The sequence below is a fragment of the Pteronotus mesoamericanus genome, unplaced genomic scaffold, assembly GCF_021234165.1.
Source record: "Pteronotus mesoamericanus isolate MK-2021 breed Mesoamerican mustached bat unplaced genomic scaffold, CSHL_Meso_final scaffold_651, whole genome shotgun sequence".
Taxonomy (NCBI): domain Eukaryota; kingdom Metazoa; phylum Chordata; class Mammalia; order Chiroptera; family Mormoopidae; genus Pteronotus; species Pteronotus mesoamericanus.
Genome location: NW_026555325.1, coordinates 20,502,320 through 20,525,633, shown reverse-complemented (window position 1 = coordinate 20,525,633; position 23,314 = coordinate 20,502,320). Strand labels below are relative to the sequence as shown.

Genomic DNA, 23,314 nt, shown 5'->3' with positions numbered 1-23,314 from the left:
TTCCACAGGGAAGGGCAGGTATGGTGAGGTGTGGAGGGGCAGCTGGCAAGGGGAAAACGTTGCTGTGAAGATCTTCTCCTCCCGGGATGAGAAGTCATGGTTCAGGGAAACAGAATTGTACAACACTGTGATGCTGAGGCATGAAAATATTTTAGGTAAGTGCAGGGATAACTTCCCTCATTAATTTTATCTAGAAAGAGCTAATTTGGCTGCCCTTGCCCACTCTGATTTGGTGTATGTGAATTTGCCAGTCTCTCTTGAAAAGTGATGTAGGGACCTTGAACATTTATGGACTGCTTAATTTTTTAACAACTAATTTCTTGTTTAAATCTGCAGAGAAGCTAAGTTTGAAGGTTTTCTTGATGATGAAGAGGAAATTGTTACCGTTCCTTCTTATTCTGCAGGTCGTTATTTAAACAACACAAATTTGCCCCGTATTGTTCACTTCAAGGCTTCATCAGTTGTTCTACTTATCCCACACCCTTTTTGAATATTTATTACTTGAATCAAACCAAGAAAGATCTTTGGACGATTTCCTAGATTTCCACAGCTCCCAGGGACATCATAATTAAATGCACATTCCCTCAACCTAGGCATCATTTTTAAAGCCCAGATTTACAGAGGGATTTAGCATACATTTTAATTTGGAAACTAAAGCTTAAAAACATTTGTGAAATATGAAGAGCTCATTGAAACACTGCTATAGAAATATAAAGGATGAGAATATTCCTTGTGGCCATTGGCTTACATGTTTTTGAAAAGTTTCTGTAAATGTGTTTATACTAATACATCTGTGATGGATGCCACCTGGAGTGCTTTTTATTGGTGGTTATAAAGTTTGTATAAAACTTGACCCGTATAAGATAGTGTTGGCTGCTTCGTGGCTTTTGCATTAGGTTTGGCATACAGAAGGCTGTTGCCAGGATTTATTTCTATTCTAGTACATTCATGTGCTGTATAAATTTCAGTCAATGACGGACAGTGTGTGTAACAGTGGTCCTATCGCCTGTGATGTTGTAGCTATGGAAACAGGAGCACTCCGCGTTTCTCGTGTTTTTGTGGTGATGCTGGTGTAAACAAACCTACTGTTACCAGTTGTATAAAAGTATAGCACATACTGTTATACACAGTATGTAATACTTGATAAAGATGATTTGCTATACTTTTATCATTATTTTAGAGTGTATTCTTTTTATACTTTTAAAAAAGGTCATTGAAAACAGTGTGCCATGTTATGCAAGCAGCAACCTCATATTTCTTGTGTTTACAGTGTCTCTTGATTGCATCATTTTCTCTTGGGCTTGATTTAATGTCATGTTATTTTATAAATTTAGTGAGGCCTAAGTGTGCAGTCTTTATAAAAAAAAGGTCTGCAGTAGTGTACAGTAATGTTCTCGGCCTTCATACTCACTTGTCATTTCACTCACTCACTGACTTACCCAGAGCAAATTCCAGCCCTGCAAGCTCCATTCATGGCCGGTGCCCTATACAGGTGTACTGTATTTTATCTTTTACACCACATTTTTATTATACCTGTTCTATGTTTGGCTATGTTTAAATACACAAATACTATTGTGTTACAATTGCCCATAGTATTCAGTGCAGTAACATGCTGTATAAGTTTGTAGCCTAGGAGCAGGAGGGTATACTATACAGCCTAGGTGTATAGCCCTATCATCTAAGTGTACTCTGATGTTTGCGCAATGATGAAATTGCCTGACAACACATTTCTCAGAGTGTATTCCTGTTGTTAAGTGATGCACAACTGTACTGCCAATTTAGTATTAAACTTGAATCAAGTTGTCTGCAGATAATGGTTTGACAGTTGTCCAAAGCTTTGCTTCCACAGTATTGTGATATGTTCCACCTTAGAATTGTCTCAGTCTCTGCTGGTGACTTTTTTCCCTTCCCCTTCCCCTTGGGCCCTATCACCTAATCCTCCTCACCTGTATTGTTGTTCTTGGCCTCCCCTTTCCAATCCACATCTCTGCAATGTTATCTTCCATTGGGGAGCTGAGATACTTATGCTAAAGTGTCTTTGATGACTGTCACATTACTTGCAACAATTGTGGCTTCTGGGCCTGGCATTCCAGACTCCCTGTCTTGGGGTCAAAGGAGCCTCTAAAGCATCCTGTACATATATACCCATATGCAGCCACTTCTGGTATTTGCCCTTCCTTGCAATTGCCATGAACATTTATGTATCTGTGCCTTTGTTCATGTTTTTCTTGATCACCCACTATACCTGTCCCACCCTCCAACCACCCTTTCTTTCATTCAGACATCTCCGTTCCCTTTCAGTCTCTCCCAGGAGATTTAATTTTGCTTTCCTGCACTCCCCACCTTGCACTTCCGCGATTCCTCTTACCACACGTTGCCTTGTGTTGCGTTTGGATGCATATGTGTAGCAACAATAATGATGGCAATAGCAATAATAATGACTAGTTAACATACAGTAGGCACTGATTTAGGTGCATTTTCTCCTTTGATTGTCCTCACAACCATAAGAGGGTAGGTACTCCTGTTTCCCAGTTTTAACTGCTGACATAACCGAGGTACGCAGAGGCTGACATCACCCAGCAGACTGAATAGTAGAGCTGAGAATCACACTGGGCCATCTCATTCTTAACCACAGTTCTGTACCCTACATTGCAGTTGGCTAGATGGTTCTGTACTTAGTAATAGAGTTGCTTCTCAGGCTAGACTCAGGGTACGAGGTGAAAATTCATCAACAGTCAGAATTACCCTCCAGTGTCCCAGTTTTTCCTCTGAAACGGGAACAGGCTGAAGTTATGTAACAGATAAAGCATTAGTTGTGTTAGACGCCGCGAGGTCCAAGAAGTACTACAGCTTTAAATGTTAGAATTACTCTTAATGGGCAGATGCACATGTGCTAAGAAGAATGGGGGCCTGAGATTCACACAGGAAGGGCATGTTCAGGCATCCCCGCCCACTCTCATGGGGCTCACAGGCTCATTGAGCAAAGTGCTCTAGATACCACCATGCTATGCAAATAGTCACTTTGTCCGTGCACTTAAGTTAAATGACCTATGATACCACTCCATTGTACAATGAGGACAGGGATTATTTCCATTGTTTTTGCTTTCATATTCAGTACTGAGGACAGTATACTACACATGGTAGGTGTTCGGTAAATATTTATTAGATTGGATTTAATCACAAGGGAAATTTGAAATTTACCTTTGCTGTATGATTCATGTGAGAGAAGTTAGATTTCCTTAGTGTGCTCACAGAGGGCAAAACATTGTCCATTTCTTATTACCAATGATCCACAGAAGTTCTGAATCCATGAACTCTTTCTGCCCTCATTGTAATTACAGCCAATGGATTGATCTTACTGTGTAGTCTTAATTGAGAAAGCTTGTAGACATGCACAGCAGTTTTTGTTGTACTTCTTTCCCTGCTTTACCAGTTTTCTGGATGTAGAGACTTTAAGGCTTTCTGTGATCATTTTCTTCTGTTAAGAGCCTATTGTGTTTTTAATATCAGATCCTGATTTCCCTCACCCTTGAGTATTGCTAACTCTAGTCCCCCAAAATACATAATTAAGTTACACACACAAATAGACATATACATATATAAACATGCATACATACAAAACCAGGCCCTTGTTGTTTCTCCTTCTAAATAAACTTGTAAAACAGTATCTTTCAAATGGACTGGTTTGGACTTTAAGTCTCCCCTTTGCTGTGCCTGGTGTAGAAGTCAGCAGATAAGTGAGTAATGGAAGGCTCTGTTGTGTAGTGGCAGGAAGAGTGGTCTGAGCATTTGGGAAGCTGATTCTGCTTTGAGCACTGCGTGACTTTGGGCCAAAGTTTTATGTTTCTGCATGTTCTTTTCTCCGTGGCTAAAACCAGAGGTTGAGGATTTTACTCCAAAAGCTTATCTTACACTCTTTTTAAAAAAGTGTCAAGTACACATAACATGAAATTTCCCATTTTAACCATATTCAGTTTATAGCTCAGTGTAACAAGGTACGTTCACATTGCATAACCAGTCACCACCCTCCATCTCCAGAACATTCTCATACTCTTAAAAGGTAGCGCCTAACATCTTAATCAATCCTAATTTCTGGAGATCAATGGGAAGGAAAGGAAACTACCCACAAAAGATAGTAAGTTACAAAGTCATTGTGGTTTAATTGAACCCTGGGCTATTTTAAAATATAATAACAACTAATGATTCCTGAACACATACTGTGCGTTAGGCATCATATGGAGTATTTTGGATCTAACAACTTTTTTATTCTCAAAGTAACCCTTTAAAGTGTATGATGATGTTATCCTTGTCCTATAATTGAGGACACCAAGGTGGAGGCTTTTTGTGACCTGTGCCAGATCACCCAGCTTGGGAATTGTGGAGCCCGTATGGGAACCCAGTAGTTCAGGCCTGGAGCCAGCACTCGACCACCGTGCTCCACTGTGTGGCAGCCGCAGTCCTCAGCTGTCAGAGCTGCCCAGCGCCTGCTTCCGGGGAGGGTCCCCAGTCAGAGGCTCCCAAGGAGCACTGATTACTTCACATAACATTTTGTATTTTTTTTTAGCTTTTGAGGAGCCTGGGAGGATGACTTTGGCTGTTTAATAAGAGGCTTTTGCCCTATTCACTTTTCTCTGCCTGTTATGAACTCGCCCAGTGGCTGTGTCAGAGTTCCAACTTACAGGCACCTGTTCAACCTCCACAGACAGTAGAGCTCTTTGACTTAAAATACAAATATCTTATAACAAATGCTCTAGCATTTTGAAGAAAATGCAATATAATTCACACTTGAAAAATAGTTTGTAAAAAAATCTTGCTTATTTAAAAATTACTTTTCCTGGAGTTAGAGCAGTGATTGTCAACCTTTTTCATCATGGCATACAAAAACTAATCACTAAAATTCTGTGGTGCACCAAAGAATATATATTTTGCCAATCTGACAAAAAATAGGTGTAATTTTGGTTGATTTACAAAAGAAACCAATAATAGTAATAGTAGTAATTACCTACCCTTTTTGCTCCAATGTGGCTTTTTAAAAATTAGGTGCCTGTACTTGTATACAGGGATTTCTGGTATCAAGAATTAACCAATCAGATGTGACCTTATTATATGATGTGACCAATAAGATGCAGCTCTATTATATGACCTGTATACTTATGGTTCAAGATGGCATTTACACCAGGTGGCTATTGTGTTGGCTATTATCATTTTTTATTTGACAGTCTAAAGGAAAAGAGGTCATTGTCTCTGACTAAATAGTTAGGTATTGAATGTGTTAAAAAATTCTTGTAGCCGCCCTGGCCAGAGTGGTTGAGTTGGTTGGAGCATCCTCCTGTAAAATGAAAGGTTGTGGGTTTGATTCCTGGTCAGTGCACATGCCTACATTGTGGGTTCGATTCCTGGTCGGGGTGCATGTTGTGGGGTGGGCAACCAATCTATGTTTCCCTCTTTTGCATGCTCTTTCTCTCCCCCTTCCTCTTTCTTTGGAATCAGTAAATATATCCTCAGGTGAGGATTTTAAAAAATTGTCATAAACATTAAATAAATAAATAAATAGAATTCTTGTGGCACACAGGCTGAAAATTGCTGGTCTAGACTATAATTAATGGGACAGACAAAAATCCTTTTGTAGCACCTAGGGGGCTTAGGGGAGGTGAGAGAATAAAAATTTATTTGTTATTTATTTTTTTAATCAAAGGTCGCACTCCCTCTGGCAGAGAATTCAGTAGAGGCTCTACAAGTATACAGCAATAATTTAAGTTCTTTTGAGCGGTGCTTTTATATTTTGGGGTATATATTATTGAGAAAGTCATTAAAGATTAATATTTGATTTAAAATGACCAAGCAGGAGCATTTCCTTGAGTAAGAATTATTAATGTCTGAGTACACATTTTGATTCATATATTGGCCAGCTGAGGGCTTCAGGAGAAACAGCACTGTGGAGACAAGGACAGACTGGAGAGCAAGACACTGAGACGGTCACAGAGGAAGAGGGGGGTGGAGGAGGGAATCAAAGTGTGGAAATGTTATTCAGTCCACTCTACAGATGTTTCATGGATCCAAATGTCAGTTGGTCTTTCTCTGAGTAGAAGTCAACTTGTCTGGGGCTAAGAGTATGGGTTCTAGAGCCAGACTGCCAGGGGCCATTACTGACCTTAATGTCAGAGACGTAATCTACCTACTTCATGTGGTCATGGGAGGATTGCATGTGAAATGCTTGGCACACTGTTGGCGCTCAGTAATTGATAGCTGCTTCTACTGTTAACGATGCAGATCAAATGGAAGACCTTTCTTTGTTCCCAGAACTTCCCGTGTGAGGTATGGTGTACCAGAACAGCTAGCACCAAACTTGGGGTTGGTTGTAGTTTAATAGCCTTGCAATTCTTGGCATTTCTCAGCAACAACTCATTATTTCTAAACTGAGTGTAATGATATCTACCTTACTAGTCTATTGAGGAAAATCCCATGAGAAAATACATGTGAAAGTGACATGCATTTTATACAAAGTACTTAGTATGAGATGGTAAGGCATTTTATGCCTTTTTCTTTAACTTCACACTTCACAAGGCATTTAATTCTTCCTCAAGTCAAACTTGTCTTTTTAAAAATTTTAACTTCTATTTATATCTCCCAAACTTGCCATAAGTTTAATATATATGATATATATGATATGCATAAGGTTAATATATGATATAATGCTATACATATATTTTGTAATATATACATATGTTATACAATATAATATGCAGTTACATATTACATGTATATTAGAAGCACAGAAGTGCCTTTCTGGCACTATTCTCCCTATATAATGTATAGAAGAATATTATTATATAACATATAGAGAAGAGCAATGCTAGCAAAGCACTTTTACAGCAAAAAAGACAAGCACACGTATCACAATTCATTACATAGGTTAGGGACTGCATCTGACTTCTGTAGTTTCTTCAGTGGGCTCAAAAGTCCCCAAAGCATATCTAGAAAAATTCCTTCCTACCCTTTTTTCTACATCTGTCAGTATTGTACTTCTCTTCAAGACCATTGTCACTCCCTGATGGAAGCCTATTATAACATCTGGTGTAATGTGTATTGCCCTTTGCGCATATTATATATAATATATATTATAGTACTTTTCACATTTATGTTGTAATTTTTTCTTTTTGTATCTGCCTTTTCTGGCTAACACACACTGTCATCTTGGTTTTCCTGGGTGACTGACAGAGAGCATAGATGCTTCTTGTATTTCATCAGTTCTTTTTTTTTCAATTTGATGAATCTGTCAATCACTTAATGTAAACTGACCTTTTTATTTTACAGCTGCAGCGGAGAGACTCCAAAGAGCCTAAATGAGCTGTCGATATTGCACAACAAATCACAGGCAGGGTCAGGACAAGAACACAGATGTTTGGGTTCCAGGGCTCTGTTCTTTCTGAGTAGTTGATGAATGATCTGTGCTAGCAATATTGCTGTAATGAAGAATTTGGCACTGTCGTTATGGGTCAGCACAAAAATATTATTCCTATTTGAATCTTAATGCAATGCAAAATATTTCTTAAAATGATATTTCACTGTGGAAATGAATATGAACTTTTCCTATTCAGTAGCAGTACCCTTTTAAGGAATAGAAACTATTGTTTTTCTTCATCAAGCTTGTGTAAACTTTTCATAGCAGTTGGTTAGTTTAATTATTTTTTGTCACAGAGGATGTCTACTGCATGGGTCACTATTTCTGGGTACCAAAAGTTATAATGTGGAATTATCATATCTGTTAATTTTGTTTTTGCTCTCTCCAGGTTTCATTGCTTCAGACATGACATCAAGACACTCCAGTACCCAGTTGTGGTTAATCACACATTATCATGAAATGGGATCGTTGTATGACTATCTTCAGCTTACTACTCTGGATACAGTTAGCTGCCTGCGAATAGTGCTGTCCATAGCTAGTGGTCTTGCACATTTGCACATAGAGATATTTGGGACCCAAGGGAAACCAGCCATTGCTCATCGAGATTTAAAAAGCAAAAATATCCTGGTGAAGAAGAATGGACAGTGTTGCATAGCAGATTTGGGTAAACTTTTACAAATATTTTTTAATTACTGTTTTTACTTTTGTTGTATTTCCATGTTACCAAGGTTGCCTCCTTTCTCTCCCAATCATTTTGTTGGTGAAAAATTTCAAGCATGCAGGCAAAATGAAAGAACTTCATAATGAACAACTGTATCCTAACCACCTAGATTCTCCCATTAATATTTTACTTTTCTTAAGGTTCATCACATATCTGTCTATCCCCCATTCATGAATCCTTCTTAACCTTTGATACATTTTAGTGTAAATGGCAGACAAAAGAGCTCTTCCCTCCAAAGACTTCAGCATGTATACCAGTATATCATTCACTAGAGTTCATTATTTGTTTTTTTTCTTTACAGGTAAAATTTAAATTTCATGGGAAATGCACAAATCTTAAGTATACATTCCCAGAGTTTTGACAAATGCTGTAAAATCCAGATCTCTATTGAGACACAGACTTTCCCATTATCCTAGACCATCACCTCATGCTCCTTCGCCCACCCTCAGAGCGGCCATACTGTGCATTCCGATCTCATAACCCTGTACACAGAGTAGGAACACATAAAGAGCATATGGAATGAGTTTGTTGTTTGTCTTAAGAATAGTTCTAAAGTTGTTCTTCTGTAGCAACAGCAAAATTGTCAGTTGAGAAAAAGGAAAAAAAAAATCCACAACTAATTTATCATTTGCCCTGCTAGGGTATGCAATTCTTTTGGTGTTAGGGTAATGCTCAGTGCAGCCTTAATTACATTATAAATAAGATTATTTTTATTTATAGTGACATTGTATATAAAGCCATATTCATCCTAGACCCGTGAAATATTGGCTGAATAATTATGCTAATGAGAACTGATTTGTAATGTTGGTTATTCATTTCAGTGGACTCTAGACAGTCCTCACTCTACTTGATTAAAAAATGGTTTATATTCATATTGTAGTTATTCTTAGACTGGTAAAAGCATAGACAATGTTATATAAATTATAAAATTATTTTTGCTTGTTCTTAAACACAAGGCATTTGACATGTCAGGAAAGTTGATTTCTTTTGAATCCCTTTAAAGTCTTTTTCATGCTGAGTAATCATTTTACAATGTTCCAAGTATGAAACGAAAACTAGGATACTACTGAAAGGCACAGCCCTGATGGCGTGTGTGGGCAGGTTTAGCTGTGGTGTAGAAGACTTCTATGGCGGGGCCCTGGCTTTCGGAGCCAGGGTGATTTGGGTTTCCTAGCTCTTCACCCCATATTTCTCCGCAGGTGTTTTTTCATCCATCTACATACACGCCCTCAGAGCTGGCCCGCTTACACTTCATGCAAAGGTGGGCGGCTAAGCAAGGGGGACCTTGCTCAGTGTTTGACGCTGTGCACTATACACCGCAACTTTCATAATAGTGTGCGTACCTATCATTCATGTTACTAAATCAATGATGTCTGCCTCACAGGATTCTTACAAGATTCAGAAATTATAAACACTCAGGAAATAATAAGTATTTAAATGGTAGCTGCTGTTATAGTTCAGTGGTCTAGGGAAGATGGACAGATTAGCACTGGTTTATGGGACTTGGTGGGGAGGCAGTGGAAGGAGTTGTCCAGTAAGTTTACTTAGTTGATTCTGCTGCTGCATTTCTTTTGGATGCATGGATTAGGGCAGAAATCTGTGTGAAGGGCCCATTTTTCAGGGGAGGAGATCCATAGTGCAGGATGTAGCGCCTGTAAGACCCCACTTTGTGTGTAATTTTTGCTTTATACTCAGAAATTAAGGATTGCTTGGTAGAAGTCATGCTCTATTAATATTGCAAAATACCAGTATTCTAGTACAAATACTAGTATTCTATTTATTTTTCTAACACTTTATTATAAAAACAATTTGAACATACAGAAAGTTTGAAGGAAAAGTATAATGACCATTCATATCTACAATATTGAGATTTAACAACTGTTTAAAACTTTGCCATATTTTGTTTATATAGCTGTGTATATATTTGCTAATTCATTTAAAAATGAGTTGCAGACATCACAACATTACTCCCAATACTTCAGAATGCCTCCCCTAAAAGTACTTTAAAATATATCTCTTGCATAATCACAATATATATCATACCTAAAAGTTAATGATAATTCTTTAATATCATTAATATTCATTTTCATATTTTTCCAGATTTTTTCCAAACAAGAAATTCAGCCACGGTTCACACATTGCATTTGCTTTGTCTTTTTAATTTAGTTTAATAATTATATATCACTGGATCACAAATTGCCTCTAAAACTTAGCTGCTTAAAATAATATGTTTAGTGCGTCACACAGTCCTGTGAGGGAGGGAGGACCTGGAGTGACTCAGCTCTGTGGCTCTGGCTCAGGGCCTCGTGGGGCGGGGGGCGGTCAGGCCAGCTGCCGGGGCTGCGGGCGTCCAGGGGCTTGCTCGGGGCAGGAGCGACTTCCGAGGTGGCTCGATCCCATGGCTGTGATGGGAGGTCTCAGTTCCTTGTCCTGTGGCCGCCCCACAGGGCTGCTGTAGTGTCCTAGTAACGTGGCGAATGAGCTGAGAGAGCAGTCAGGAAGCCATAGTGCTTTTTATGTCCTCATTTAGAAGATACACACTCGTTTCTGCCATATTCTGCTTGATAGTCTGGCCCACACTTGAGGTGTGGGGAATTGATTCACCTCTTAACAGGAGTCGTTTCAAAAAACTTGTGGACTTATTTTAAAATCAACACAGCTATTATCTCCATGCTCTATTTAAACTACATCTTTTCAGCATTCTGTTATTTTGACTTTTCAGTACTGGAAATGGTGGAGGGCATGTGTGATTTGGGGAATGTTCACAGTGGCCATAGAACCTGGGGGTTGAGGATAAAAATAAGGGAAAGGGGAACCAGTGTGATTTAGTCTAATGCAGTTGCCAATATCTTTGCTAATCACTGAGGCCGAGATCATGCATGTGCTGTTCTCCCTGGCATTACATAGTGTCATTATCCCACACACGCAGAGCCACAGAGTGGGAGGGGAAGCATTCTCCCTGGATGGCTTGAGGGATCCCCCAAAGATCATTGGGTTGCAAAGGTTTACTGGGGCTGCTTGTTCCACTGTGGCATATTTTTTTTTTATTTTGAGTGTCACAAGAATCATTTTCAGTTGTCCTGCATGTGTATCAAAAAGTAATTCCATTGGCAAATGAGCTGTGCATGTATCTGGCTCATTCCCTGGTCTTTGAGGAACACCAGGCCTCTCTAATTGACTGTAGAATTCTGAAATGAGTCATGGGTTTAGGGAAGTACTTCAAAACCATTTAACATGAAAGTTGTGCTTTGGATTGAAGTCCAGTTTAATGTTCTCTGTACATGTGACTGTAGAGAAAGGCCTATGGGTTTGGTCAGCATTATTGTTCAGGTAAGCAATTCATTCCCTAGGAATAGAGCAGTCCTTTCTGTAGTGATAAATTACCTCACATTCTGTCTCGCAGTGTTGGAAAGTTGTGTTTGCAGACTAGTGGGAGCTGTGGTGGAGCTTGAGAGTGTAACTTGCTTCTTGTTAAGCCACTCTGAGGCTCCCATTTAAGACGTGAGCCTGTTTTTCTGTGGACTTCAAACATCACCCTCATCTTGCTTTGATGTATTAGTTCATTACTTACCTCGATCTTTTTGTCTCAGACATTCATATATATGTTAACCTAATAGCCTCAGAATGTTCCTGACAAGAGTTCATTTTCCTGCCCTCACAGAAGCCATCCCAGAGATGACTCTGAGTGTAATGATGCAGCAGCGACCTGGGTGCCTCAGGAGGGTGCTTGTGATTGGGGCTGGCTTAAAATCCTTCAGCAACTCTCTCTGGGAAAGGAAGTGGGCTGATTAACACTGTTGTCTCGTCCCTTTTAGGTCTGGCAGTCATGCATTCCCAGAGCACCAATCAGCTCGACGTGGGGAACAACCCGCGCGTGGGTACCAAACGCTACATGGCCCCTGAAGTTCTGGATGAAACCATCCAGGTGGATTGTTTTGATTCTTACAAGAGAGTCGATATTTGGGCTTTTGGACTTGTCTTGTGGGAAGTGGCCAGGCGGATGGTGAGCAATGGTGGGTATCTGATCTTATATAATACAATGTTGTCCTTGTTCAAGTCCTGTTGGTTTTGCTACCCTTAAAAGGGTGAAAGGACTATTTAAGTCCATTTTGTTCCTTGACTCCTACTTATCAAGCTGTCAGCATTTATATTTAACTTATGACTGGTAGGTGAAATGCAATGGCATTGTATTTTCACTGCACAAGACGAAATGATGGTTGAAAAAGAATACTTCTGGAAGAGACTAGTGATTCCTTGTTTTGTTCTTTGGAATGGTCCATATAGCCTTTCCCCTCCCTGCTCCCTCCCTCCCTCCCTTTATTCTGCCTTTCTTTCCATGTTCCCATATTCTTTGCTCTTCTCACAAATGAGGTTGAACATGAGGAGAATGTTCAAGTAAATTTAAGGGTGAATTCTGCTGTTTTAGATATTTTTACTTAAGTTTAGATTATTGAGAAAAAGCTCAGGTTGACATTCAGAATTCACTCCTTTCTAAGAAGCAGGCTGTGTAAGTGAAGTTTAAATTCAGGAAGCCCTGAATGGGTGGCTTGTGTTGCTACTCTGTAAGGCTTAGGTTGCTTACTGTAAGTAAGTTTAGGAAATGGTCTCGCCGGGGCAGTTAGGGAAGCACATGTCAGTCATTTTTACTGGCGCCCCCTGCAGTAAGCTCTTACTCTTGTCTTTCATGTATCCAAATCAGCCACAAATACATTGTTGAACTTTACTTCAAGTACATTGTATTCTGAAAGCACTAAGTTACTCTTTCAAATTGCACATGCCCTGTCTATCCACAAAGTGGGAATTCCAGCAGAATCTTTTCTGTTGACTAAATCAACCCCTTCACAACTGGAAATACCTTCCTGACTGGAAATCTTATTTCACAGAGGATGTGTCTGAAATTGTTCCAGGAAAACAGAAGATGGTGCCATACATTTAGATTAATATTTCTTTCCAAAAGATACTTCACCCTCCTGTGACCCATTGGAATCTTGGATTGAAGTGTGAAAGAAATAAAGCATGATGACTGTAACATCTGTGCTCCATCTCACCTTCCACTGATATTTTCTTGTAAGGATGGAGATTCTTGGGGCATTCATAATTTTCATGAATACACAGCCAGAGAATAGGAGGTTCTGAGAGGGAAGGGGATCAGGGTAACTTAATATAGTTTTAGCGTGCAATATTAAGATTGGCATGTCTTCATGATAGCTTCCCACCCCCGGCAGCAGGGCATTTGCTTTTAACAAAATCTCTAAGGATCTCAAAATTAATGTTTCAAATTAAACATAAACACACATACATTGTAACCTGAGAGTTCCTTTAAAGTCTTTTTTTTTTTTTTTTTTTAACGGAGTCATGAACATTTTCTTGGTAATTATTTCTCAATCATTGGGAGCTACGGACTTGCATTTTGTGCCATTCAAGTGCCTTGAGAATTGTGTGCAACAGTGAGACTGTTTTGCTGATTTATAAGGTTTGAACTTTGCCTGAAATTGCACATCGACTTCATTTCCCCATCCCCCTTCCACATAATTCTGGAGCTCCTTGGAACTGAAATCCTCATTCTAATTAGTTTATCTTGACAGACATCTTAGAGAAGGATCAGTGTCATAATAAACCATGTGATGGGGAACTTGCCCCTAACGAAGGGAAAGCTAACATTCCAGGGCCAGGATGGTAGCAGTCCAGCTGTGGGTGTGCTGGAGCGGTGCCAGGCAAGCCTGGGAGATGAAAGCCGAGCTTGGCAGAGACTTGGGATTTGGGCTGTGTAAGAACTCATGTTGCAAACTAGTTTCCTGTGTCAGAGGCATAAACCCAAATGGCTTTGAAAGATCAGCTGTGATTAATGTTCGGTGTGAAATTAGAGTCATCAGTTTAAAGTGTAGCTCAGCAAATGGTAGTTTGCTTGATCTATCCTATGTAACTTTTTTTTTTTTTTTTAATGATGGAGTGTAGAAGAGAACACTTTAGTTGTTTTTTGATTTATTGATCTCTCCCTTATGTCATCATTTACATTGTTTTCTGGTTCCTAAAATTTTGTGGATTAAGCTTCTGTTCTGTGGTGAGGTTTGATTTTTAGGTGGAGGTAAGGGTATTCCGTGTCTCGTTTGAAATCAGCTGTTCTCCCTTGGCAATGACGAATTTGATATTTTCCTTTTGTTTTCTCTAGTCCCTCTTCTCGATAGGTATTCATGTGTTAACATGCACACAACACATACACATACACATACAGAAAATATTTAAACCTAAACTTGTAAGTGTTCCATGCTGCTTGTAAACTTACTTTATTACTATTAACATCTTGGTTATTACTACCCCAAAATAGAAAGAAATGAGTAGAGCAGGAAAAAAGTAAGAGAAATTTTGCCCTTACATTCCAACATTCATGTTTCTTTTCACTTTTTTATGCATATATTTTTGACTTAGTTGTAATAATATAGATACAATTCTGAATCATCTTTTCCATTTGTGTGTGTTTTCTTAATGCTGTTCAGTAGTTTGTTTTTATTTTAAATGGTAACATGATATTTTATTAACCATTTCCATATTGTTAGACATCCATTTGCAGCCTATAGTAGATATCTTTGTTCATGTAACTTTTTCATTTGGAGAATTATTTCTGAATTTGAAAAAAAAGTAGCTTTAATAGGTCAGAGTGTATGGGTGTGTTTATGGCTTGACACAGATTGCCAAATTGCTTTCCATAAGAGTTGTACTAATTCACAATATCCCACTCGCCCCAGGGTGTGATATATGATTTCATTTTTTTACTGGCTTTAGGAATTGTCATTAAAAGAATATATAGTTTTGAAATTATCACACATAAAATATACCTCACTTAAACATATGAATATCGTATCTTCAGAAGGTCATTATAATTATGTGTCCTTTGAGTTCCATGAGTCCATTATAAAAATTGATGACCAGCCCTGACTGGTGTAGCTCAGTGGATTCAGTGCTGACCTGTGAACCAACAGTCTGGTTCGATTCACAGTTAGGGAACATGCCTGGTTGCAGGCCAGGTCCGGGGTTGGAGGTGTGCAAGAGGCAACCAACTGATACATTTCTCACACTTCCATGTTTCATTCCCTCCCTTCCCTTCTCTCTAAAAAATAAATACATAAAATTTTTTTTAAAAAAAATCAATGACTTGGTAGTGCTCCTGGAACAGTATAATCCTCTAGTGGACCATAAATATAAAAATATGTTGCACTTTATGTTTTTATTGGAATTTTATATTTATTTGCTACTCATAATAAACCTCATTCTGTTTCTCTACTGGAAAATAAGAGTTAAGTCTAATTCACATCAAAATTTCTCAATAGTGTTTTTGCATTTTATGTTCCATGTTTAGTTTGACACTGAATTTGGATTGATAGGAAGGAAATGGTTTTCTCACCTTTGCTGTGTGGATTTTGTACATGAATTTAAGGCAGGGTTTGCTTGGATCAGTGGTTCTTAAACTGGAGTGAGCATCAGAATCACCCAGAACCTAGAGTGCTGGCTCATCCCCAGAGCTTCTGATTTAGTAGGTCTGGAGTTGGACCGAGAGTGGTCCTTTCGGCAGGGCCCCAGGTAATGCTGATGGTGCTGGATCAGGGACTGTATTCTGAAATCTCTTTTTGAAATAGAATACATTACATCAGTTTCACCCAGGGCAGGCAATAAAAACTGCTCCAGGATGTCGAAGGAGCCTGTCCAAGGAGAATATGCATGTCCATGACTTGTGTCCTGATACTTTAGGTGAAAGTTGCATTCCCTTTCAGGCTTCCAAGGGGTCTGTTTCTCACTTAAAAGTCTTAGGTGTTAGCCATTTTTACTACTTCTCTAGCAGTATTTTTTTTTTTTTAAAGATTTATTTATTTACTTTTAGAGAAGGGAAGGGAGGAAGAAAGAGAGGGAGAGAAACATCAATGTGTGGTTGCCTCCTTTGTGTCTCCTACTGGGGACCCGGCCCACAACCCAGGCATGTGCCCTGACTAGGAATTGAACTGGAGGCCTTTCAGTTCACAGGCAGGCACTCAGTCCATGGACCCGCTAGGGCTCTAGCAGTATTCTTTTCTTTTTTTTATAGTTCTGCAGACACATTTGTTCCTGGTTACCTGAGTTCAGTGCAGCGTGAGAAAGAACTTTATGTAGGGATTCTGTAGATAAGTGGGGACATTATAACTGTGGACTTTTGCCATTGAGCTGTGGTATGATCAGAAATGTCTACCAGCCACTTCTAAGGATCCTTCAGCATGCGCTCTCTTTTAGGGGTCCTTCCTTTGGAGCTTTGGCCTTCGGATTTAGGTCTTGTTTGGGTCCCTGTACACAGCAGCTCCGTAGTTCTGATGCTCTGATACTGCGGTCACTGCTTAGGGACTTAAAAGCTAAACAGAATAATCTTTACCGTCCACCCTTAGGCACATCTTTGCCTAGAGCATCATCCGAGCAGCCTGAGCCCCTTACCTTTCTTTATGGGACATACATTCTACTGTATATTTTAGCACAAAGTTTCACTGAGATTCAGATGTCATATAATTTCTCATTTCTGGGACAGCTACACTTCACTATTATCCATAACCCAGTTAGTCTTAAAAGTGCTCAGAGAAAATTCCGTGCTAGGGTTCCCATCAGAATATACAGCAGAATTTTTGAAAAGACAGTGTAGCCAGGTGGTACAGGCAAACACATTTAAAAAACAGGACATAACACGTTCCTTCCTCGTGTTTGGTTGCCTCACACATTGCAACAGGGTCCCGTCTGTCCTTGCTGTGTTTCCCCTCCGAGCCGAAGCACCGCGCATGGACACACCTGTGAGACCGCGCCTCTGTCCAGTCGGGCAGAACTTCCCCGGGGCCACCGGAGGCAGGGAAATGTCACCATTCACAGGCTCTGAGGTCGCACCCTCTGATTGATAATGGACATAGCTTTCATCATCCATAAAATATTGATGTAGTACCCACTCTAAAGAATTTTGATTATTAAATAACATGTAAAGCACCCCAATGCATGTCCCGCACGTGGTAAGTGCTCTGTAACGCAGCCGTGGGTCTTGGTATTGTTCCGCTGGGAAAAAGTGAGAGATGGCGGTCACTCGCGTGCTGGCAGGGCTCAGCTGCCCTTTCCTCACCTCTCCTCGTGCTAATCCTTCACTCTGATAATACATTTGTCTCCCTCTTAGTGCCCACCGAGGGCTATGTGGACACACTCCTATTTCATTGTTACTGGCTCTGATTATTTTGTGATGGACTCCAGTGTTAAAATGTGTCAAGAAGTATTTGTATCTCAGAGACAAATCTTTGCTTAGCTAAACTGTATCTCTTATGGGGTGGGGACTAGGAAATACTTGTTAATGAGCTTGTGTTTGGCAATTTATTAATGAGCTTGTGTTTGGCAATTTAAAAACTCTCAAAGCTTTGAAACCCAAAACCTTGTTTATAGCTTTTCAGCAGAACACATGAGTGAATTCATTTAGCAGTTCAACCTGACCTGAACTGACATGAGTCTGTCTATAGCCTTTATTTCATTTAGTGTTCCCATTCATTATCACACTGTAGAAAGGTGTTTGGTTGTGGAGTGTCCCTCTGACTTTGCTAGGGTATCACATGAAAGATAACCTATGTCTCTCATTACCTTTATAAAACGTAAGCACCAAATTCTAAAAACACATCTAAACCTCAAGGGTTTGGAGAGAAGACTTGTGAACATGTAATCAATAATCACTTAACTAATAATGTATTTAGTGTATATAATATACTAGGTATTGTGTCATGCTCTGGGAAGCAGTTAAACAAACAAAAAAAAAGAAATATCCAATTTAAAGGGGTCCACAGTTTAGTTGAATAAATTATTATAAATTAATAGGATAAACCACTATGGTTGCGGTATACAAGAAGGTGACTGAGTGCAGGGTGGAGTGAGCTCTGTCCAGGGGCCTGGATTTGTAGCAGCAAGGTGGGAAAGTGTTCTCAAAAGGGAGAAGGTGTGACTGCGTCATAAATGACATGAATAGGAGCTACTCAGTGGGTCAAGCTTGGGAGCATGTCCAGGTGGAGAGGAGAAATAAAGTCAGACAATGATGATTGGTAGGCATCCCAGGCTAAAGAAAGAGCTGTGGGAAATCGTAAAGGTGTCCTATTAATGCAACTGTAAGTAATTCCTGTGGCTGATGCCCAGGTATGTAAAGGAAGACAGTGGTATGGAATGGCTGTTACTGGGCAGTGAACACCAGCCATCCCACAGGCAACTCTGATGGCGTGCGTGTAGACGAGGGGCATGCGGAGCTTCTCGGTAGAGGACGTGGGCCTGTGAAGTCCCCAGATTCACTGCGGAGGGAAGAATCGTTCAAGATGCTGTTTGTCTGTCAAGGAAATGGGAAGGCGCTTCCCTCTAGTGGGGAGAGCCCCCCAACACTTTTCCCTTGGTGTTATCCAAAAGATATATTGCTGGAGGCAGAGGTAGAGGGGTGGACTTGAAGCAGAGAGACCTGTAGGTCCCAGATGCAGCTGTCAAGGGGGTGGCACATGGGGCCCTGGTCTGAGTGAGGCCTGAAGAGGCTCCCGAGGAAAACCTTGTTTCTGGAGACTTGCATTTTGGAAAGACCTCTCGAGCATATCATGCCCTTTGAAGCGCTACTAGGGGTGCCCAACCTGCGGCCCATGGGCCTTATGCATCCCAGGATGGCTATGAATGTGGCCCCACACAAAACCATAAATTTACTTAAAAAATGATCACTTTTTTTGTGATTACGTGTCGCAGTATATTTAATGTGTGGTCCGAGACAACTCTTCTGCCAGTGTGGCCGAGAGACGCCAAAAGTTTGGACGCCCTAGGCTGCTGTTTACCTGTGCATCAGCTTCGTGATGCGTACTCTGAAGGTGTTGGAACTCACTCACGGCAGTGAGGGGTTTACTCAGAGCTGTGCAGCAAATTAATGGTACGGATATTGTTTGGTAAACATAGATTTGCCACAGAGAATAGAAAACTTGGAATGAGACATATGCCCAGGAAAAAATGATTGTATAAATCAGCTACCCATGCCAAAAGTTGTGGGGGAGTAGGTTATGAATAATTTTTCTGCTTTCTCGTGGCCCTTTGAGTCATGCCAGCATCTTTCCATGGAAAAGCAGGGCCTGGCTCAGTTCCTTCTCCCTTGACCACCATTGGAGAGCTCTTCTTCCCTGCGTCCCTGTAGCCTTTGTTGTTTGTACCACTCATTTGGCACTCGAAAAGTACTTTGTAGTTTTAGTCACTTTTCCAGAATTCACACTGTCCTCTTTGCTGGCTCATGATTTGGCAGTTGTTCATTGGGTGCTGTCTTTAAAGGATGTAGAGTTCACTTTTTTGCATTGCTACCCAGAGAGCTGTCACTTTCTGGCAGACACAAGGAACAGTTCATAGGACCATCCTGCTTTAAGAACACAAGTCATTTCTCGGTCTCTCCTTGACCTTTACCACCCAGGTGCAGCTGATTTCCACGACAGAGACTTCCCTCCCTCTCTCCAGCTATGAGAATGAGGATCATTTGTAACTCTGTCTTTGCTCCACTTCCTCCCCCACGTCCCCGCTCTAGCCCCTTGCCCCACCCTCAGAATGCCCCTTCTCCTATATGTGTTTTCTTTTCCACATCCTCTTCAATGCCCTGAACACTCATTATCTTTCTATGTCTGCCCAAGCCCTAGCTTCTGGAAAGATGACTGTTGTGACACCTGGGTGATGTCTGGCGCTCAGTAAACCACACAGGTGTTCCGTTCTCTGAGACCTGCTGAGAACCATGCTCTCGCCCCTTCTCCCTGCCCCTACCTCTAACACTAGCGTGCAATTTATTTATTTTTTTCTCATCACCCTTTTCTATTTTCCCTCTCCTCATCACCCACATCACATCTTCTACACTTTTGTATCCCTAGTGCCAGACACAACCTCTGGTACGCACCGTTTAAGGGACCACAATGGTTATTGAGTAAATTTAGGAACCAACAAGTAAAAATGTAGTGAGGATTTCTAATCAATCTTTGCCTTTCAAAATGTAAAATAAGTAGAGAAGTGAAAAAAAATGAGAGGCTTTTAAAGTAAGATTTCAATTATCTTAAAAAAAATGGGGGGCTTATTCTCATCCTCCACTAGGTGATGAGTTCCTTGAAAACCAAGAACGTGTCTTACACCTTTATGATCCTCAGTATTTAATATGGCGTCTCACACGTAGTAGGTACAGAATGTATATTGATTGAAATAATTTCTTTCCTTCAGCAGAGGGAGTTTCACGTGACTGCTAGAGTTTAATCCCAGGTTTATTTTATTCTGGAGCAGCATGATCAGTGTCAGATGGAAACAATCAACAATAGACTGATGGCTGAAGAGGTGTGACTAAGTCCCAGGTGTAATCCATTAAATGGTCTTTTTAAACTGGACTCCTTTCGTTAAAACATGGGGACATTTAATAAGATTAAAATATGGTAAATGTAAACATAAAGGAAAACTTCAGCTTTGTGTAGTAAAATTCGCTGTTGCATATCACTAGATCTCATATTTTAAAAATCTAGCCATGCTTTTTTCTTTTGCATTTACAGAAAAATCCAACTAGCATTACTGTTAACCTTCACGTAACCCTTTCCAAGCTAACCAGGCAAATTACCCCAAATAGCTAGCAATTATGTTGGATTTTTTTTTAAATAATTAAACTAGGTTATTAAATATATCTCTTTCAGAAAAACTGAAAGATGGGGAAGGATGTATCTCTTATGTTTCCTATAAATGGAAGTGGCCCTTGAAAAGGTGTAGATGGTCTTGTAGGCCCATGTCCAGTTGTATTTTAGGTGGTGTCTGTTAGTACTGAAAAGAATGAAAATGTTTTTGTTTGAATGTGTCCTGGGTTCCTTGCAAGAGGAGTAGATATCATGTCTGGGATGAGTTGTCCCCAAGCATCCTCTGTGAGCAGTGGTTTATGCCTGACAAGAGCTGTTTATAATTTGCCAGGAAAGGTTTTTAATCCATTGACCAAAGTGCATCACAAATGCAGTTATGCCCTGTGGAAAGGTTAATCAGACAACAGTGTGAACTAGAAATTTATATAATTAGAATGCATTCCATTTTTAATACAAACTCAGTTGGATCTGTGAAGTTTAAGGAAAAAACCTAGTCATTTTTTTGACAGATGTTCCTTATCATGGCTAACCTTTTGTGTAAAAAGTTTTTATTTACATGGGACATGTAAGAATGGATTCTCGCTCTTGCTCTTATTTTTAAATTAAATTTTTCTTTTTGCTAAATGAAAAGGGAATTAAAGCTATTCATGTGGTTTGTTAGGAACTAGAAAAACTCAATTAGAACTTTCCTCAGAGCCGCCTCCTGTCTCCCCCAGCAACCTGTTAGGTGTTTAGGAATAGGAGAAAAGTTACTTGGAGGAGGGGAGAAGGGCAGTAAGTCAGGTAATCCACTGTCCTCATTGTTGAAACCTTTGATGATAGAAGGAAGGTAATGGATTTTCTTGGTTTCATCTGTATAAGAATCAATTTTTTGAAGTTTTTTAAATTAAAGAATAGTTGACATACAATATTAGTATTGGGTATACAACATAGTGATGCATTTATATACTTCACTGTGTGTTCACCACGATGTGTCTAGTAACCATCTGTCACTGTACAAAGTGATGACAATATTACAGACTGTATTCCCTGTGCTGCACATCACTTCATCCCTGTAACTGATTTATTTTACCACCGAAAGTTTGTACCTCTTACTCCCCTTCACCTTTGTCGCTCCTCCACCCGTCTGTCTCCTCTCTGGCAGCCATCAGATTGTTCTCTGTATCTATGAGACTTTCAGTTTTGTTTCTCAGATTCCACATAAAAGTGAAATCATACACTATTTGCCTTTCTATCTCTGGTTTATTTTACTTAGCACAATACCCTCTAGGTCAATCCATGCTGTTGCAAATGGTAAGATTTTATTCTTTTTGTTGCTCAAAAATATTTGTGTGTGTTTATGTGTGTGTGTGTGTGTGTGTATGTATGTGTGTGTGTGTGTGTGTGTGTGTATATATATACACACACACACACATATATATATATATGCCATATATATATATATATATATATATATATATGGCGGGGGGGTGGAGATTATATATCTTCTGTATCCAGTAATCTATCAGTAGATGCTTAGGTTGCTTTCATATCTTGGCTATTGTAAATAATACTGAAATGAATATAGGGGTTTATATGTCTTTTCAAATTAGTGTTTTGGATTTCTTTGAATAAATACCTAGAAGTGGAATTCCTGAGGCATATGGTAGTTCTATTTTTAATTTTTTTTTTTAAGGCCTCCATACTGTTGTCCACAGTGGCTGAACCAACTTAACAATCCTGAGGGTTCCTTTACCTCACCGACAGTTGTTATCCATTGACTTTAGGTATGAGGTGATATCTCATTGTAGTTTTGATTTGCATTTCCCTGATTAGTGATGTTGAGCATCTTGTCATGTGTTTGTTGGCCACCTGTATGTCTTCTTTGGAGAAGTGTCTTCATGTCCTTTGTTTATTGTTAAATTGGATTGTTTGGTGTTTTGATGTTGGGTTGTACGAATGATCTGTATAGGATATATCATTTGCAAATATCTTCTCTCTTTCAGTAGGTTGTCCTTTTGTTTTGTTAATGTTTCCTTTGTGGTGCAAAAGCTTTTTAGTTTAATGTGTTTTCACTTGTTTATTGTTTATTGTTTATTTTATTTCTCTTGCCCAAGGAGATATATCCAAAGAAAATATTGCTAAGAGCCCATTGTATATTCTCGCCTTCTTTGTCATAGATTAATTGATCATATAGGCATGGTTTTATTTCTGGGCTCTCTATTCTGTTCCATTGATCTATGTATGTGTCTATTTTTATGCCAGTACCATGCTGTTTAGTTTACTATAGCCTTGTAGTAATTTTTGATACCAGGTAGTGTTGTACCTTCCATTTTGTCCTTCTTTCTCAATATTGCTTTGTCTGCTGAGGGTCTTGTGATTCCACATAAATTTTAGTATTATTTTTTCTAGTTCTGTGAAAAATGTCATTGATATTTTGATATGGATTGCATTGAATCTGTACATTGCTTTAGGTTGTGTGGACATTTTAACACTATTAATCCTTCCAATCTGTGAGCACAGTAGAAACTTTTATTTATTTGTGTCATCTTCAATTTCTTCAGTGTCTTACAGCTTTCTAAGTAT

The 23,314-nt window shown here is 39.5% G+C and overlaps 1 protein-coding gene across 4 annotated transcripts in view; it reads left to right on the top strand.

Moving 5' to 3' along the window:
* The window catches only part of ACVR1 (activin A receptor type 1), a 141,034-nt gene that overhangs the window by 106,346 nt on the left and 11,374 nt on the right, over positions 1–23,314 (top strand). For all 4 annotated transcript variants that reach the window (XM_054562475.1, XM_054562476.1, XM_054562477.1 and 1 more), the window contains 3 exons: positions 9–155; positions 7,791–8,066; positions 11,939–12,136. In XM_054562475.1, the coding sequence (XP_054418450.1) occupies positions 9–155; positions 7,791–8,066; positions 11,939–12,136 (621 nt within the window). The remainder of the gene's footprint in view (positions 1–8; positions 156–7,790; positions 8,067–11,938; positions 12,137–23,314) is intronic.